Here is a 20,230-nt window from a genome sequence, read left to right on the forward strand (position 1 = left end):
ACTTCATCGTGCAAACTCAGACCAGTGACTTAAAACTCCATTAGAAAAAAACAACAATACTTAAATCTGTTTTGTATTGACATATGTCAGTGCAAAAAAACAATGTTTAAACACAATATATAACTGAGACAATATAAACATGTTTGACTATACAGTAGGTCCGTGTACATAATATTATGGCTCAACTCCCACCAGAACATTTGCTTTGAGTAGTTAAACTTTAAAAGTCAATGCTCTAAACAAGAAATATGGCTGTGAGTGGAGGTTTGGCTAATTTGTTTTTGTCCCTGGTCTGTGGCAGTCTTCAGCGGTGTGATATGGGATTTCTTCCTGTATTCTTAAGTCTACCTCACTATGTGTACAATCATAAACAGGCATTATAGTTAATATTTGTGGGCAGAAATAAAAGCGTATTACCACTGGATGTGTACTAAAATGCAAGGACTCAAATCCAGTGACAACTTTAAACCACTAGATGGAGCCATTATAAAACAGTCTTTGCCGATAATATGTTGTATTCATAAAAAATCCTCACTTTACTCTCACATTTCTACATTATTTAACCTTGACACATGCATGTACGCATAAACAGTACGTTATTGCTGTGAAATCAAGTAACAGACAAACGGGTACGACACTGAAACTGTCCTTTTAAAAATGACAGCATCCTAACAAAAATATTTAAACAAAAAAAAGCAGCAAAATACCCACAGCGTACCCACTGCTTCCTGTCTGGGGAAAGAGCTGACCATGAACAGCCTTGCTTCACCAGTCACATATTGCACCATTTTTCACTGCTGCTGCTGGTTTCAATGTTAGCAATTTTCTTTCTTTGAAGTTTGCATTCACACTGCTTGAGTGCATCCTGAATTAGTGGTCCTTTGTTATTAAGTATAAGATACTGTAAAAAAAATCTGAGTTCTACTGACTGCTGCTCGTTACTGTTAAGATAAGTGAGCCCGCTCACATCTTATCATTAATTCAGCATAATTGTGGAGGCAGTGGCTGCAAAGATGATCTTGCTTGACCGCCTCAAAGCCCTTGTGTTAGAGTTACAACATGTACCAGGAGTGCACTGTGACAAGGTTAAGACACTTTGTTGGAACAAAATGAAACCAACTGGAGACAGAGCAGAGGTTAAATGGGTAGCTGTTATGAGATCACTTTGTTTTTGTTTCTCAATACCATCCTTTCAGACTGAAACCGAATGTGGTTTAAAAAACTAAACAGGCAAGTTAATACACCCACTTATTGTGCAGCCAACAGTGACACACACAGCAGTTTTAAATACAGGGTAGACACTACTGCCCTTCCAAAGAAGGTGCAAGTATCACAAAAATATGTATGTTTCAATAAAAAAAGTCCTTTTACACACGCAAACAGTAACGTCTGGTTAACTGAGTAGCTACTGGCCTTTCACCTCTTCACTGGCTTTGAAAACAAATAAAGCAGTAACAGAAAATCTTATAATCACTGACACTTCAAAAAGTCACTGATTTGGGTAACTGCTGTCCACCTGGAGGCATCCTGCAAAAGTCTGGGCTGGAGTGGACAATGGGCACTCCTACTGCCGACTGTCCCGTGGACCTTGGGTGACCCGGGGGAGACCCAGTGTACAACAGTGGTGCTGGGAAGGCAGAATGGTCTCTGGGGCCCCTAGCGAAAGGTTTAGAGTATCCGGGCGACATGGCTCTGTGTGTGCCTGAACAGCTGGCAGCGGCGCACTGAATGGGAGTGAGTTTGTCAGCAAAACTAGGCGGAGGAGGGGGGATGATGGAATCCTCTACCCAGCTGTCCACTCCTTCATAGTCTGGCTCCTGAGGCAAACTGGGGATGGCACACAGCGAAGGAGGAAGAGGAGACGGGGAGGGAGGGATAAAGACGGGAGGCGGAGGCAGAGGATAGAGAGTAGGGTCGTAGTCTCTGTCACTGGTATGTGGTGGGTTGCTGAGCATGCTGGGAATTTCTTCAGGGGTGGAGCCCAGCAGTCTGTCCAGGTAGCGATCATCGTCATCGACCTCAGAAAGGTTGTCGTACTGGGAGGTGTTGGAAGGCCGTCTGTCTCCCGCGGACGCCGGGACGTAAAGAGAGACTGGGAACTTAGTTGGCTTTGGGGGAGGTCTGGGAGAGGAGGAGGATGCTGGAAAGGCACGGTGAGGGGAGGGTATTGAGGGAGGAGGTTTTTTCTGCGTGAGGTCAAGAGACTTGGGTAGTACTGGGGATGGTTTTGGTGATAGCTTCATTTGAGTGACCAGTGTTGAGGCTGAACGGAGGGATGGAGAGTTGCGCCCGGTCTCTGGACCAATCCCAGCCACTGCCCCCATACAGGGTGACTGACCGTCCAAAGGCGTTTCATCACTCTGATCGGAATAAAATAAAGGTGGAGGCGGTAGATCTGGAAGATCCATGATTTCCTCCTCAGTCTCCATTCTAAGTGTGTCCAAAGAAGGGGGCTCATAAGGTGGAGGCCAATCCAAAGGCTCTTCCCGGGTCTCTGGATCTCTGGTCTGGATTTCCTGTTTTCCCTCATCTCGGCTAAACTTTGGGGAAGACTCCTTCACATCTCTGATCAAACCTACCTCAATGCAGGGCTTGTCTGCTTTTGGAGGTAATGGTGGTGCTCGGCAAGGCCTCAGGGGAGAAGGCGTTCCTTGTGTGTGGACCACAACTGGGTCTGGTGAAGGCAAAGAGGGTGTGTTCGCCCTGGAGAGGCTTTCAGAGTCCTGGGGTTCGGCAGGGGAAGGAGTCTGACATAGCGGGATGCCATCTGCTTGCTGGGTCTCTGCACTGGGCTGACTGGGAGGCTGAAGACTTATTTTGACTTCCAGAGGAGACTCAGGCTGCAACGGCAGTAAGAGAACTGGTCTTTCTTGACCCAGAGGCTTCTTTGGCAGCTCGTCTGACTTGGCTAAAAAGGGAGAATGCAAAGAATGTATCAGACCAAGAGGTGAAATAAAAAAAAAAATAAAGCAGATAAAAGAACACAGCTGCACCTGGAGGAGCTTGATCCAACTTTTTACTGCGTAGCTCGGACATTGCAGCCTGTAGCTGTTCAATCACCCCATCATCAGGCAGGGAGAAAGAATCAGCCAGCTGCTCCTGGATAAAGTCCCTCAGCTCCTCTAACTGAAGCTTCTGCAGGCGCTCTGGTTAAACACACAGCGGACACACAAATCAGAGACAAATCTTTGAAGATAAACAGGTAACATCAGTAATATGATGAACAGAAACTATATTGTTAAAAGCAGTTATTCAACACCAGCCCTTACTTTAAATAACTAAGAAAGCAGTAGCCAGTCAAACTAGTTGTTTAGCAAGAAATCAGCCAATATGTTGAGACAATGCCTGTGTATCCAATGAAAAGTCAGCTTTTGATTCTTCTCCACAGCAACAAGCCTCTCGCGTTATGTAAGCCGCCATCCAGTTAGGAGGCAGCCAGCCGAGTGGAAGTAACACTCACTGGTATAGCAACAGCAGCCATTGCTGTATCTGGGTACAAAGCTGGCGTGGCTCGTTTAGTGCAGCATGCCATGTGAGGATAATGTAATCAGCTTTATACTCACTTTTGTGTAACTTGAGGGTTGTATAAGCCATAGCCGTAAGCAACTTCTCCCCCTCCAATATGTAGATGTCCCATAAACGCAGAGTGAGGGTGAAAGGGGTCTGTTATGTAAGACACAGCAGAGGATAGTCAGTCTGATCAAAAAATAATACAATACCCCACCAGATCTAAAACATCTGGAGGCGAAACATGCAAGCTCTTTGATAAGATGAGGAGTACTCACTCTGTCAATGAAACATTGGAAAAACCATTTGGTGGTATAAATCCCTGTTGTCATCTGCTCCTTGTCCTGTGGGGCAGGAATTAATGAGAAACCGTCTCTATGGGAAGTCGCTCCTCATAATTTGTTCTCAGTTATAAATCTCTCTTTCCAAATACTTCTGACTCTTACATCAGCAGCAATGTCCTTAACACGTGATCCTTTGCGCCATAAATTAATCAGATGATGAAAAATGACCCGATTAAAGGTCTGTGACCTTGTAAGCAGCCATAATGTGGCTCAGCAGCCTAATGCATGGAGGGAAAGCATCAGTCATACAGATGTGCTGGAGCTCACCATGTGTTTCTTCAGTTTAGGCATCATTTTGGAAAAGATCAGCTCATGGTGGGCCTGCAAACGGTGCAGCTTGGGGAATCCCGGGATGAAAAATCCTAGCAGAGAGAAAAATCAACAGACCATAAATGGAATGCGATTATGACAGAGGCGCAGTATTTAGAGAAAGACGATTTCCCTTTCTAAAGAATTAATCAAATCTGCGTTGGACCAATTAATAAGTATATTAGTGAAACTAATTATGCTCCAGACATTAATCAGCATGACTACATTTCTTCCTCTGTCTCACCGTGCATGGAATGCTTGCTGTTGGTAAGGAGCTGGGACAGAGCCCAGAAGGCATCTTCTTCGTTCAGGTACATGAGCAAGATGGCAGCGATCTGACTCATCCCCTGGCAGTAGCTCACCTCCTGAGGGTAGAGAAGAAACCGCTTCAGTTAAACAGAACGGGCAAATGAAAGGAACTATTCATAATTTAATAGAGCACGCACACACACTCACGCAGGCCAAGAGAGGAGGTGAAGGAGACCACCTGAATGTCTGATGTAGTCTGAAGGCAGACTGTAAAAGTGTGTGCTGCTACGGTATTATAAACACTTAAAACAAAGGTTGTTCAAATATTTACGGTAGCCCAACGTACATTCTCAATAATGTACTGCCTTTAGCTTGGAAAAGTGATTCACACTGAACAAGCCCTCGTCAGGCACATATGTACAAACACAGACAAACATTTGGTATTTGTCCATATTAAGGCTGATTTATGGCACGGCTACAAATGGACACTCCAAGTTATCCTTTCAAGGAAATACAGTAAATATAATTAGGGTTACAGTGAGGTTAAACTACGCATTCTTCACATTCTTCTCTACCATCACATAGATGAAAAGGACAAACACCCCCCTACCCCCACCCCCCATCTCTCTCTCGGCTCTCCCACTGACCCAGTTTCTTACGAGCTGTGTGTGAGAAGAGAGGAAAAAGGAAAACGGGAACGGCACATGCCTGTTTCCTCTGCCTCAAACGCCTCCACCACACAGGAACTGACTACACAACCCAATCAGAAAAACTATAATGGGTTAGTGTGTGGTGATGCACTGTGCTAGAGACTGTATTTACATGGTCATGTTTCCATCTTTTCCGACTGGCAGCAGTTAAGGCAAGAAATTACCCAAAAAATTAATACATACTGGTTGATACAAATGTTCACGACAAGATACAAGTCACAAATGCATTCTGTAGATTACTGAAGGCACACGCAAACACAATTCTTGCTCAGTTGGAACAGCTGGATTTCACTCCAGATGGAGACTCTCTGGAGAAAACACAGTGGGACTCTCAAGGAGCTGCAAGTAATCCTCAGTACATGTCTGTCCTCAGATTCCACGACTGCAATTCAGACGCAATACTGTAAAGCAGACTTGTAATATTTTACATGGAGTATCCTACTTCAACCCGACTGAAATCATATTAATTAGAGATTCCAATTTTAAGGATTACATGGACAGAATATAACATGATCTGATAAACCAAAACTTTTCATATGTCATCTACTAGAAATAAAGGAAGGAGAAAAAGGAGAACAGAAAGAAAGACAAAATGCAGAGGGAAATGAAGAGGTAGCACTAGAAAAACGGGGACAAGTGCATTTATCAATACCAAGAAGGCAAAATTCAGACTTAGTACTTTGACAAGTTCAACTCTGAAGTGCAAACTCTGGAGGACACGAAGATACAGTGCGGTTATTCTGTACTTTGAACAGCAACATGCTTGTTGACATTTCTAAAATGCATTCTGGAAAACCTGCCTGTCCAATGTCCACACAAGTTACCTCCCGATGTATCCTTTGATAAACTGAGGTTACTGAGGCTATAAACCGGGATTTTTATTCTGATTGGTCCATGTAAACGAGGCAAGTGACTAGATATCGGAAATAAAATTTAAGAAAATGACATTGGTGTACCAGTTTTCTGAACGTTTGTCTCAATAGTTGAAGAGCAAATGATCACCGCTGGATAATGTCCTGATTGAAACGTTTAACCAATTAAAAAACACATGTAGTGTCAGGAGGGGAACTTAGTCTATCGATGTAAACACTCTGCATGGATGCGGGTTCACTGGTGGTCGCACTGTGTTGCTGCACATTCAGGCTGAGCCACACTCATAAATAAAAGATCTCACCCAGGGCTCTAAGAACGAATGAGAACAGATGGGTCGAGAGTGCTTTGCCTGTTCTTTTCGGTACGGAAACGAACCCACTTGACGGCCACTGATGTGCTGCCCTTTTTTTTTTCCCCGCCCTGTGTACACAAGACTCCTCCAATATTATGTAACACAATCTCAAGTATGCACACACAGAAACTCACTCACCGTGTTGTAGACAGAGTAAGCTGCTAGCACATGAAACAGGGCCTGCTGCCTGCAGAGGGAACAGAAAACCACCAGTTAAAACAAGGATGTGATTCCTCAGCGACAATCGTGCAAGCTGAAACAATGTGTTAGAGAAGAATGGAGTTAATCAAATGAAAATTCCCCAAGACCACATGAGTAATTATTTCTCAATCATCTCATGCCGAAATTATCTCCATCAATCAGCACACACGGAATAAAAACAGCTGCAAATATTTACGGGGAGTTTAACATTTAATTTAACATTCAGGTTTTAATGAAGGGCATGTGTGAATGGACGTCTGTGATCTGTTAGTGCTGCACCAAATTTATTTATTTAATCTAAATTGAATCTTGTGTTTAGCGTGAGTTTATGTAAGTGAGGAGATACGCGAATATCAAAATTTCTTGACTATGTTTGCAGCTTCTATCCAGTTGCTTTGACCGCAGGGTTGTGTGCTGATTACATCTGGAATCTTAACTGTGTTAGACTGTGAACACAGGGCAGCCATTGTGTGTGTGACTGAGTACATAAGTGGCGTGGGGGTATTAATGAATATAATGTAGAGGATGTCTCCCCCCAGGCCTCTGTAGTAAATACATGTCTTATGGACGGAGACAGGAAAGTGGCTTTAAATAGCTGTCAGTGTCTCAGCGTGAGTAAGACAACTGTTGACTTGCAGGGAAGGAGTGGGCAGACAAGCAGGATGGAGTGGTGTTTTGGAGTGTTTGGACTCGGTAGCTTTGAAGGGGAAGTACGAGAAGGGAGCAGGTCATGCACTCAGAATTAAACTAGTAGCAACAACTGTCCAAAACAAATACAATAAAACAGAAGATGGTGTTCGTCTTTTGAACATCATGTGATATATGATTCACTTATTTCTATATTTATTCGTGTTTTTACGCTGTTGTTCTGTACATGAACACTTGATGTTGGTGCACATTTCTGTATGAATGCCATTTCCTGTGGGGCTTTGTGCACTGACAGGAAGGCTAATAAAACACAGAGAGGAGGAAACCCCCACTTTTGTATTCATATGCGTGTGTGCGGGGCTGCTTCAAGGTTTTAGGCCATGGGTCACGCCCCACAGGAGAGAGAGTGAGAGCAAACCTGAACGCGTGAGGTGAGAAAGTAAAACAAAACAAGAACATAGGAGAAGACTTTGAAACAAAAAAGACATTGTTTATGAAAACTGACAACATCATGTCACTTATTTGACCCTCTAGAGGTCATCAGGAGTATTTGCTTGGATAAATGCTTCAGATGGCAAAAAGGAATCAAAGACACTGTTGCACAAACTGATCCACACAGAGGAACTTACTTGACTCCAAAGCGCTCCATGAACATGATGTGGTTCCTGAAGGTTCTGTTGATGTCCAAGTCGATCTGCTTGATCTCTGTGGAGTAGACACGAGCCTGCTGCTTCATTTTCTGAAGAAAGAAGAAGATATTTATGTTGTAAAACATAAACGCACAATATCTACACTTACTGGAAGTCTTTTCAGCTTTTAAAGTCATACCTCGTATTTCCCTTCATTCTCTTTTTTAACTTTCTCTACGTCCAAAAGCAAGGCCCACGCCTGGCCCCTCAGCTGCAGAGGAATACCTTTATATACACGCTTCACCAACTGAAACAACATGTGAAAGAGACAGAAGAACAGATATGAATAGAGACTCTCTAAACATGAATAGAGATGTCTTCACCACAGCCACCCTAGAGAGTTCACAGAGGGTTGTGCATGAATGCTGCATTATGGGATGTAGCCCTGTTGAATGGCAAGGACTCATCCCATGCACTTATGTCCTTGCTTTAACTGTCTAGACCAGACAGAAGAGAGGGATAAAAGACTGACGTTCTTAAAGGGGGAATGGAAAGCAGATTAAAAAACAGAAATGGAAATGATACATCACATAGCTGAGTGTAAAGGGGGAAAAAAAAGGAAGCGAGGGCTAAATTGAAACGGTATGTTGGTGTATGGCTATTGACCTTTTCACTGTTCCTGTACTTGTCCCAGTTCTTCACCATCTTCAACCATTTCTCCACTCGCTCTATCTCCTGCTGCTTTTGCTGGGGAGAGGAAAGATATACAAACATGCGGTTCACTGCATATGTCAAAGGGCTATAGCTAGGCTATATTTACATTATATATACACATTTGACATGGAAGGTAAAAGTCTGAACTGGCTATCAAGCAAAGAAGTCCATACCTTCTCTTCAAGCGCACTTGGTGTTGGCAGTTCTTTCTCACTGTGATGCAGAAATACAAAACACGTGTTAGAGAGGATCATTTAAATAAGACACCATGGTCGTAATGTGAAAGAGATGAGGACAGTAGCAGTACAAATGAAGGTTAGGCTGCAAAGATGAAGCTGTCACAGTTTTAACGTTACTTACTGCAGGAAGCCAAAGCGGTCAGTGACTTTATAGATGCTGTAGTCAGCATCCTCCCATGGGTCAATGCGGACACCCTCCTGCCTGCCCTGAAACACAAACACACACACACATGTAGTCCACTTCTGTCCCTAAAGTTTCAGCGCATTCAATTTGACATTCGTGAAAATCCCTCAGAACAGTCTGGTCTGATATGTTTCACTAATTAGTTTAACAGGAAAATCTTAGCGTATAATAACCATGTATGTGCTTGATTCAATCATTTCCCCTCTGGTTGGAATAAACACATTCCTTCTGTGTATGTTGGCCCCACATGTAAGCATCAAGCGATGTGTGTGATGAGTTTAAATATGGGCCAGAATTATGAATTATGAAGTTAAGATCAGTGGCTATCGTCTATTGAAAGAAGTAGTTTAGGAAAAAAACAACTTTGTTTCCATCTATTATATTTCCTGCAGATTCAAGCACTTTGAGCTTGTCAAATAACTGTAAATAAAGATTTATAATTTTATATAGTGTCTTTGTAGACAGTTAAGTTGGAAATAAATCAGAATGATTTCAATTGGGTTGAAGAAATATTGTCCATATAAATGGAGCCAATTACTGCCAGAACAAATATCTATCTTGCTAATCCTCCCCTTATTACTGACGGATGATACCTAGCCGTTTTAAGCGTGACTACAGATTGGTCACTGCACAAGGCCATCACCCTCACAATTTATACTAATCTATACACACTTACCTTGTCATATTTAGAGATGACTTCAGCACGGTCCTCTGCTATCAATGTGTCTATGTCCTTCTTCATGTCAGAATCTAGAAGAAAGCAGAGACAAAATGCAATCAGTATTATGAGTGCGATACCATCGAATATATCCATCAATAAGAAATTGTAGCTCAGTGGTGACTTTTTTTTTTTTAACATGCCTAATTAGGAACGATGCAGCCTACCTCATTTGTTTGTGTTTTTAAAATAAACATTACATGCTACAGACTATAAGGAGCAGGCATGAGAACAAACAAGCCACAGGCCATCAGTAACTTCCTGCTAAAATACCTAGAACTTCAGCCAGCAAAGAGTTTGCTGCCATTAGACGACGGTTTAAGGTAAAAGATTCTCAACCGATAGTCAGTTTTAGACTGAAATAAACAGTCAAAGGATTCTAAAGTGTATAATATGTATTACAGAGGACTATATAGGAGCCAGTCAAAGGATTTTGATGAGGTGTTGTGTTGTTCTTTTGGTTTTTGTACAAGATAACATCTGATTGTCATTTGCTGCTTGATGATTTTCAAAACATCCCAAACGTAACTAAATCTGAGTCTGTAAATCCAATTAATTCGTCTGCCAGGGACAGCTCAGCTCAGACTCCAAGTAGATCAGAAACGGTTTAGACTGAATGTCTAAACATCTCGCAATAACAAATAATCTGTGCTATGAAATGTTTCCAAGCTTTTTTTTTTTTTCCTTTCCTTAAGTTTGGGATGTGCAAAAACTGTGTAAAACAGCCCAATAATCCTCTCAAGTGTCTTCAGACACAGAGATTTATAACTTGATTACAAAGTATTTGTGTATTTGAGGGTTAATTGCAGGCTACATATCAAATGTGATGTAGACTGACAGTCACGGAACTTTATGGTTCTAGCATTTGTGTGCGTGTACATGTATGAAGCTATTTTAGTATCCGTCAGCGTGCACACAAAACCACACTACGACTAAATCACATTGCTTAGAGGCAAGATGGCAACGGACTAGCTTGAGCGCAAGAGGATAGATGAGGCCAGGCCCCTAGCGAATTCCAATGTTCCTGGAGCCCTCCTCCCTTTTTCTCATAGTATAACCCTGACTCCAGGTTGACCCTTCAGCTTTCCATGCCTTCACGTGTTCATGGCTCGGCTGTTTAGCAGCTGCCAGGGTCTGAATAACTGTTCAAAAAGAGAACAGCCTTGCAGCTCATTCTGCCAGATCAGCATCTGTTTGGATATGAAGAACACAGTAGCTCTGCCTAGCAGGCACAGTGAACGAAGGGAGATGAAAGAAACACATAGGCCGTAGAGAATGTGGATTAAGAACAACCCATTACTATGTGGTGTTTATTAAAAGAAACAAGATAAGACAACTAGGCCTTTGTCATGCTGAAGTCTTAACACTGTCACAGGACTGATGAAGTTGTGCACAGTAAGAGAAAGAAGTAGAGAGATTTAATGTGCTTTTAAGAGAGTTCTTTGACCTTTCTTTTAATGTTCTACTTCAGAACCACTCAGTGACTTTCTAAAACTCATCATACAACTCCATAGCAACAAATGCATGGCTGACAAACACTTTTACTGATGCTTGAGAGCATGTGTAGCCAGCTGAGGCCTCAGGCTGCATGTCTGGCATTCCTGTCGGCAACAGGTGTGAGGGCACCTGTCGCTTCACACAAAAAAAACATTTAACTTTCCCCAACACACCCCTACGCTTTGGAGACATGTCGTCAGAAGGGATTGCCTCAAGATGATTTAAATCTCAATGCCGAAACTGAAGGCACAAGAACAGATAAAGAAGGTGTCAAATTGCAAGCAATGGATTTTACTTTTGCCTCTCCCATAGTCACACCTAATCAGTATCGTCTACTCTTCACCATCAAAGAAGCACCTGTTAAGACAAGAGTCTCTCGTCTTAACAGGTGGCCAGTGAAACCAGAACAACTGAGCAAATGGCCTCTGCTGTTCTATGCTTTCTTTTTTTTACAATTTCCCTTTTCTCTTCCATCTCAGGTCAGGCTATTTTAAGGCAATCAGCATGTTTTTCCTGAGTTTTTTCCCGCTGAGTAAGCGATCTGTCAGGTGGTGCCATTAGCCTGGCTCCAACCTTGCCTACTTCATATGATCACGAAAGTGTGAATAAATAAGTACGTAAATGCAAAGCTGAGATGGATACGTTTCTTTATGTTCCCCTATGTAATCCCCTCTCCTCAACTGAAATCACGTCTGATCTACATCGTCCTTTTAGAAGAATTGTAGTAAATGATCCAAGTACAACGCGAAGTAACGTCAAGGCCCGTTCTGGAATAAATACAGGATGTTTTTCATCGAAGCTGCTTGTCTGGGTCGGATTGTGAGCAGTTTTTAAAATCACTGTCTGCTAGGTGTACTGGTATAAAAGCTCTGACACGCTTCATCTTTAGGTTCCTGATGCTTACTTCCTGTGTTGAGTCTCCAGACTGCTGATACTATTGTGTTGGGGTCAGGAAGAAAAGGAAGCCAGTGGTTGCCACTCCTTTAACAACAAGTTCAATGAGAACTACAGAGTGTGACAACAAAACGGAGTCTTCCCACAACCGTTTTACTGACGCGGCCTCAAACTGTCCGGACTTGGCATCCGCAGTCAGCATTAAAAAGAGTGTGAATGAAGCCACGGGGCGGTCAGTTCACGTTAATACTACTGCCGTTTTGTCTGTGACTCAACAGCTGATGATGTTGGCCAGCCCCCGTGTTGTGCTTGGCTTAAAGGAATTTATGCTGAACAGCTTTTTTTTTTCAAGTGGTGACTAGAAAGGTGGATAGTTGGGTGTCAAGCAGATGGAAGCTGGAGAGAAAAAGTGAGTAAGTAACCAAGAAGGTCACTGAGTGGGAGAGAGAGGGAGAAAATTACACGAATGCAATAGTACATCAGGAGGACTGTCTAGTTTAGTGACTCTCTGGAATCAAAACAAATGAATTCATGTTTAAATTCATTTCCAGCTTTTAACAGAAACAAAATGTGCCACTGAGGGCAGATTAAATATATATATATATATATATATTCTGTATGGCAAAATATACGATAACCTGCTCGCTGACAGGATAGAAGACATTCAGGCTGGGGTTTAGGTGACATCATTTCCTGTTATGACATAGAACTCTAAATTGAGCTTGCGTACATAAGCTCTCAGTGCACTGTTGTAACCACAAACAGCTTGCAAAGCATTCTGAGTCACATTCGGCTAATTACACGGTGGTACGCGGAGGTGCGGCAGTCAAAACTTCCTTTACCGATTTATCTCCAAAATTTCCTATCTCTACATGTACCGCATCTTGGTACAGTGTTCTGCCCACGGCATCTAAGATGTCATGGGTGAAGTAACATTGTTGTAACATTATAAGTAATGCAACAGGACTTACTGGAAGAAGTATAGCTTTAAGATTATGTGTGAAAGGGGAACCAAAGTAAAGCGGCGATTCCCGACAAGTCTGGCACCCGAGTGTGAGAAATCAATCCTTCATCAATCTTTGATATTTCTATTCTTCCCTGATCCATCATCATCTCTCTTTTGGATTGGAGTGGCATCCGATTTAGGGCAGAGGATTACACAAAACTAAGAATGAAAGCCTTGGATTAGAAGGTTTGGCAGTTGTCAACAAACTGTTGGACCATGGCAACTCTGAGTGCAAGCACTGGACTGTTGTTGAGATATTTACAGTAAGGTGTGTGTATTTATTATGTGCAGATTAGCGGGCTGACGGCTTGACCTGAAACCTTCAAGCGAAACTACCTGATGGAGTGAAATGTCGATACAAGGAGAAAGGCCGGAGACGTAATCCTGCTCTATCTACAACAGGCGATCACTGCATTCAGTAAAAATACTACATATAAATACTACACTGAAATCTGAACGGCCAGACTTATTGATTATTGAGATGTGAGAGAATTCCTGTTTAACGTGGCTGGGACTCAAAAACACTAACCTCAATCTGCTGATAGCGTGACAAAACTAAAGACGCCAGATGTGTAGTTCTTTTTTCGCCACTGGATGATTAGTCAATGTGGTCGGCCAAAGGGCACTCGGAGATCAGACAAGCTTGGACCGTGTGCTCATCCAACCCGGTTAACCTCACAGAGCATACTCCCATCCCCTGCTTCTCCTATCATTAAAACTTTATTAGGAGTAAACCACATTACCTTGCATTTTGGTCAGATACCAAGCGCCAACCACTAAAGACAGTTACAGAGAACTGGGACGTCTAAAACCTTTGCTTTTGTGTTTTCTTAATAAAGATCAAGGAAGAAATTACACCGAATGCAACATCAATGGGTATCTCCAAAAGAAACCATACTGCACACCTTTCATTTGTATAACTGAGTCATACTATGAATGTTTCCAGTATCCCTAAATTCCATGACATCCATTTTTATCATCACTCAAATTCATTTTCAACCTTTTATAAATATGTCGACCAAGGTTACGATGGCTAATTACTAGAAACATTTACGACAACTAAGTTTAAAGAACGTCTCAGTGTGTATTGCTATCCCTAGCACCCTATTATTACATTAGCTTAGTGCTGTAGGTTCATGGCGGCTGTGGAGAACAAGCATATCATTCCAGTTCTGAGAAGGGAGGCTAACAAGAGACCACATGGCTTCAATTTCCACATGAAGAAGTCTGAAGTCCCAGATGGCTTCAGATCTGCCGTTCCGTAATGGGTGTCAGGCACACAGTGTGTGCATGTGTCCAAAGGAAGTAGACATTAAAAGCATAGAGAGAGCGAGAGATGAGGATCACAAAGAGGTGTTTATTCTATTTTCAGCAGTCGCTACTGCTACAGGTTCACATACACAATTGCACCCTCAACGGATCTTTTAGCAATTTCCTCTGAACACACAGTCTTTCTGGCAGTTTTAAAAAGGGCATATAATTAAAAGGGAGCCCCTCAAAAACCAGAAATCACTAGGCCACCCCACAGGAAGTTTAAACAAGCTGGAAGATGATGTTTAACGGCTATTTTTCCTTTGAAGGAAAGTATAAACTCGACATGTAACTTCAGATACACAGCACTCTCCAGCTGAGGGAGGGATTCAGTAAAACTATAAGTGCATTGTGAAAAACACGCTGCACTTAATGATGTATACGCTGATGAATGATGATGAGTGTATGTAAACAGAGGCCATTCGCTTCAATACCACTGCACCCTACAGACAGGATACAACTGCTTAAGCTCCATGTTACAGAGCATGCTTTGCAGGTGTGACGGTGCAAAGACAATGGGCAATTGTTTACCCTTGTTTACCCCAATGGATCTGCTCCTAGGGGCTATTGACTTGCAGCAAAGCAGGACAAATTGAGCGGGTTATGTAAAATTATGTACATATGTTGGCACACCGTGCATAACTCTCTTATGACACAATACAATTCAATACATTCCTCCTCCCATAATCTACCCGCACTACCTTTGCGATCTACTGGTTGATCGCAGTCAACATATTGGGCACCCACGATCTATACTCAGATGTCAATGTAAAAGTTTAAAAAAGTCTATTAATATCACCTTAGGCCAGAGAGAGAAACTCTAACTGCTAAAACATCCCCTTTAAAAGAGATTTGCCATCTTTCATTATGTCTGAATCTCTTTTTTCCCTGGTTTATTTTGTATAGCTGTAGTGTTTATGAACAGAAAATAGCTTCAACACATAGACTCTTGTGTCCCAGGGGAAAAACATCCAGAGCACAGGGACTGGGGGGAAAAAAGCACAAAGCTCTGAATAGTTTGTCGTCCCATGGGCTCTTTCTGTCCTGTGCCACTCTGTCGTACAACCGAGCCTCTGCCTTATCATTTTTTCCATAGCTTAGCGCACAGAACAACACTTCAGCAACGACATTGCAAGTTACCTACCCCTTTCACCATCTTGACAAAGGAAATAACAAGAATGAGGAAGGGGGCTCACCTCACCCTGCATCTGACACTGCCTGAGAACAGTTTCTGGTCAGTGTGGCTGCCTGGAAGGGGTGGGGGAGTGGGGGTTATCTAATTATAACAATGACCAAAGAAAGTTTTAGATGGTGGAGTAGCTGGCCTGTAAGATAGGACATGTTTCCCAGACTGGCAGCACTTTTTCAAGGGGTGGTATGAGGAGGACAGGAATGTCAAGGGAACAGTATTCATAAACACAAAACCACAGGACCCTGCTGAGAAAGCCACATTCTCATAAATGGATCCTCTTGCTGGCAAACATGCAGTCATAATACAAGCAGTGAAGCTCTCATCCAGAGTTTAAATAACTGTTTTTTTACACATAGAAGTTCGTAAACTCATATCTGAAATTGTAACTGAACAATGGTTTCAAAATGAGAAGGACATACTTAGAGTTTAAGGAAGTTGCAACATTCAGTTATTTTTAAATTCCATTTCGTATCTAACTTCTTACAAAGATATCCGTTCAAATTCATAATAACAAATCACCATGGCACCGAAACACAAATGCTCAAGTAACCGGTTAGCCCACAATGTAAGATCTAATACGCTTTCCACTCTACGCTAAAGGAACTGTAGATTTTACAAAGCAGAACGGTTTAAATAACTCAAGAATGCCAGCAATTAGAGAGGATGTTACCCAATGAGGAAGACCCAACCATGACCAAAGTCGGCCAAGTCCAAAAGCAAAGCAGAAATGATGCACACTCCACTGCCGATTTGGTCTTGGTCGTTTTTCATGTTAAACTTGTGTTTACAAGGCAGAACCAGAGGATTACGGTACACGGAAGGGAAGCAAGCCTTACACTGGAGAAGAAACTGTGACCTCACCAGGGTACAACAACAGAGGGAGGTTAAGTATTTGAAGCAAAAACAAATTCAAAGTGGCATCTCAAAAAAGGACACAAACGAGAGAGAACCGAGCGGGGGAATTTCCATTATAGCCCATTTTAGCCTTTATACAAATGCCAAAAAAACAAACTATTGGGCCACTATCCCATGGAGTCATCACTGGTGTCTGTGGGCTGAGTGACAGTTTATAATATCAACACTAGTGTGACCTCAGTTTCCCCAGTGTTAAAGCATGAGGAAAATATCTGAGTAATTTATTGACAAACTAGTTCATGCAATTGGCGCTCGAAAAAGGCTCACTGCACAGCATGACTGTGGAAAAAGTCTCACATAAACCTGCAACTAATGGTTATAGTCGCTGTCAATGAGTCTGTCATTTTATCTGTTAATCAACTGATCCTTCAGACAATGAAATGTAAGGTGAAACTGAAAAAGATCAGCTCCCAGTTCCTCATATCCCAAGATGATGTCTGCAAAATAAGTGTTTAGTTCTGTTGATTCGACTAATTATTATATCAGCACGAACACACTGCCAAAAGATCAGAATAATCTCGTGCTATACAATGTGGTCTTTTAGATTTATGGATTGGATTCAAGTAAATTGCTTGTTTTCATAGCCACATACTATACACATAATTGCATATTAATCATGACCATCATCGTGGAAATATGAATAGCTAGGTAGTATATGAAATTTGTCTTGTCTATAGTCCCGAGTGCCAGTGCACTTGATGCCTTTGGCTTTTCGACACGGAGTTTGCATGTTCTTCTAAGGGCTGCAAAGGATTCACATGTGCAGGGTTAGTGAATGCAAAACTCAAGATAGCACGTAAGTGTGAGTATGACTAAATTTGCCTCTATAATGTAGTCCTGTACAAGACAAGGGTGTGCTACCGCTAATGTCAGGATATGCGCTTCAAGTGCAGTTCACGAAATCGTCCATATAATGGACGCTATAAGCTACATTTCAAAAGACATCTGAAAAGACAACACTGAAACTAACAGTCACGCAGCAGGGCCAAAGCCTTTCTGTTTTTTTTGGGGTTTTTTTTAATGGCTGGCGAAAGGCTTCACAATTTGGTGCATTTTGTGACACTGGTACGTTTGTAGGCCTTTGACGTACATCATAAAGCCACCATTCAGGCAGACAAAAAGGCTATTGTTGCCTCTCGGCTGAAATAATATTATCGCAGCGGAATACAATGAATGCTGCAGACTAAAGAGTAAAGGGAGAACCGTAAATGGACGATCTACTGTCTCAATAACACAACATTTTTAGAAACCAACTTCACCTCAGTTGTGTTAACCAAAATATTCATTGTTTGTAGATCTAGAGAACTGTCTTATCAAATCTTTTTAGTGCGATATATAACTGAAAACAATTAAAAAGACTTCTTATAAAGGTGAACGCTGTTTACTGAGGCCCACTCGTAGGCAAGAAAACAAAATAAGGGCTCAAGGGCTCTGCCTCACTCGTGGCTCACATCCATTTCTTAAAGTCAAACTGTGAATTCTAAAATTTAAAAGATTAACAGGTGCTTTGATTAAATTAACATGTGTATTATTTTTTTAATTTCATGACCCAATTGTACATGAGCAACACAGAAACTTTAATGACTTGTAAGAAAGGATTATTATCACCCATTATCAGTGGTGGTTGATCTAACACCCTATGAAAAGTGTCTTGGTTTGGACAGAAATTAAACCAGACTACAACAACTACAACAGTGGAGAAGAAAAACATGAGTTATGGGTGGGGTTGTTCTTTAGATGCGTCAGTGCTCATCACACAAAAGTGCGACAACAGTGCTATCATATCACTCTTCTGATGTGGGACTTCTTTGTCAAACTTCAATGCATTAAACACACACACACACACACTAAAGGCAGAACACAACAATAAATATACAAGAGCTAAGCCAAACTCACTGTTTCCTTCTAAGAAAACTGTGATGGCTCAATATTTATACATGCATCCATAAGGATACAACAAATACACAACAATTTACAAATGCATATGCGTCCTACATCTGCCTTGACAATGCTGTACACTGATCAGCAGCAGCATATTGAAAATGTGCACACATCTGCAAAGTCTCACTGACAATGGAGGGATCAATGACAGTGAAACAGAGACTACCAGACGTCTGACAGAGGAGCAGAGACCTACAGTGGATCAGGGTGCAGATCAGATTGTCTGCAACCTCCCCCCACTCCACATATGAACCAGCGAGACGCCCAGTTAACCTTCCAGAGCGGACGCATGGCATGACAAAACACACAGACCAGTAACTGGCCTATTTTTACAAGGCAGAGTATCTGTTATCTATGAAGTCGGCCATGTAGAGGATGCACTCACCTGCCAGTTCATTAGGTACACAAATGCATAGTCCTGCATACTCCTACATTCAACTGTCATTTTGAAAGGTGCATTTAATTAAACACAGGGGTATTGTTTAACCTAGCACACTGACTAAAATGGGCTTGTTCAAATCATAGAAACATGTGTTGGTACAACACAATGCAATGCAAGAACTAACCGAAGCCTCCAAAATTAAAACACAGTTGAATCAACAGCTCTCTCAGTTATTTTAAACAAACGCTGAATGCCACAGCCTTCGTAGAGCTAAAATTTAGTGCAGGTCTTTTAGCAGACTGCATTTGTTTTCACTAGTGTACCTAATGAACTGGCAAGCCTAAGTGTAATCCTGCTGTCTCCAATTACAAGACCTACCTCCGGAATTAAATCCATAACAAGTAATTTCGATCACAACTATAGTTCCTGATTATGACACTTGTCTTACATCTGCTAATGAAGCCATACAATAAAAATGCGGAACTCAAACGCTGCCAAGACTCAATCCGATGCATGTGATTCATCAAGCTCATAAGAAGAGAAAGAAAAAAAAAAAAAAAAAGCGAACAGATACCGTTTCTTAACGCGGATGACCGTATAATTAAGAAGTCGTGTTTCATCATAAACACATCCCTCGCCACCCTGGGCACAGTTAACACGCCATTTAACCGCTGGAAAGCCCGTGGAGAGTGATGCAAAAGCAGAAATTCCCCACAGAGAAGCGCCCATTCACTGAGTACACCACAGAGGGCTTGTTAACGTTAGCCGTTTACTACTTATTACAGTAAATTGAATACGGGATAAGAGCTAGCATAAACCGAGCACAGTGTAACGGTATCAAACACAGCCGCACACGTGCGTGTAGCCGTTACAATTAACGGAAATCGCTTGGGTTGGTTTGCTGTGGTTTGGTTAAGTTGCAAAAACACAAAAAGACAAGATAAAAAATAAAAATAAAAAAAAAGACACGTGTTTTGCGGCGTTTATATCATCAAAAAGACAAAAGAGTAGCTAACGAGGAGTAGCAACCGTAAAGTAGCGTCGCTGGCTTACCTTTTGGAGTGACTTCTCTTCAGCTGTTCTGTACCTACAAGTAAAAACTACATCCACTATTCTCATTCTCTCCCTCGCTGTCAAGGGGAGCTGTCACACAAACGTTGTCACTGTGGCGAAGGCTTGTCCACCACCACCCACCGCCGCCTGTAGCTTGGAAATCAATCGATGCTGGTCAAACGGACTCGCCCCCCCCCGAAAAAAAAAACCCCCAGCTCCACATGCCGCGAGCGAGCTGTCCGCAGCTGTCTGGCAGACACCAGTGACAGCACTACAACGCACGCGCACGGGCAACGGCCGGGAGGAGGCGTGCCTCTGTGACTGTGGAGCGGAGGTTTCCCGCACCGGCTTCAGGTTTGCTT

At 42.2% G+C, this 20,230-nt stretch overlaps 1 protein-coding gene across 2 annotated transcripts; it reads right to left on the reverse strand.

The window, feature by feature from the left end:
- Positions 1 to 45: 45 nt before the first annotated feature.
- LOC311495861 (uncharacterized protein) lies at positions 46 to 20,177 on the reverse strand. 2 transcript variants are annotated; one of them, XM_084555492.1, is made up of 14 exons: positions 19,869 to 20,177; positions 9,636 to 9,709; positions 8,897 to 8,982; positions 8,710 to 8,749; positions 8,489 to 8,569; positions 8,022 to 8,129; positions 7,823 to 7,932; positions 6,483 to 6,531; positions 4,405 to 4,525; positions 4,119 to 4,213; positions 3,786 to 3,851; positions 3,564 to 3,663; positions 2,994 to 3,146; positions 46 to 2,908 (listed from the first exon to the last, which is right to left on the reverse strand). In XM_084555492.1, the coding sequence occupies exons 2-14, from the start codon at positions 9,699 to 9,701 to the stop codon at positions 1,482 to 1,484; spliced, it is 2,502 nt and encodes an 833-aa protein (XP_084411618.1). In that variant the 5' UTR covers positions 9,702 to 9,709; positions 19,869 to 20,177; the 3' UTR covers positions 46 to 1,481. The 2 variants fall into 2 exon arrangements, with proteins under 2 accessions (XP_084411618.1, XP_084411617.1); XM_084555491.1 differs by lacking the exon at positions 19,869 to 20,177 and having other exon boundaries at positions 9,636 to 10,973.
- Between the last annotated feature and the right edge of the window lie 53 nt (positions 20,178 to 20,230).

The sequence above is a fragment of the Chelon labrosus genome (assembly GCF_963514085.1).
Source record: "Chelon labrosus genome assembly, chromosome: 11".
Classification (NCBI taxonomy): domain Eukaryota; kingdom Metazoa; phylum Chordata; class Actinopteri; order Mugiliformes; family Mugilidae; genus Chelon; species Chelon labrosus.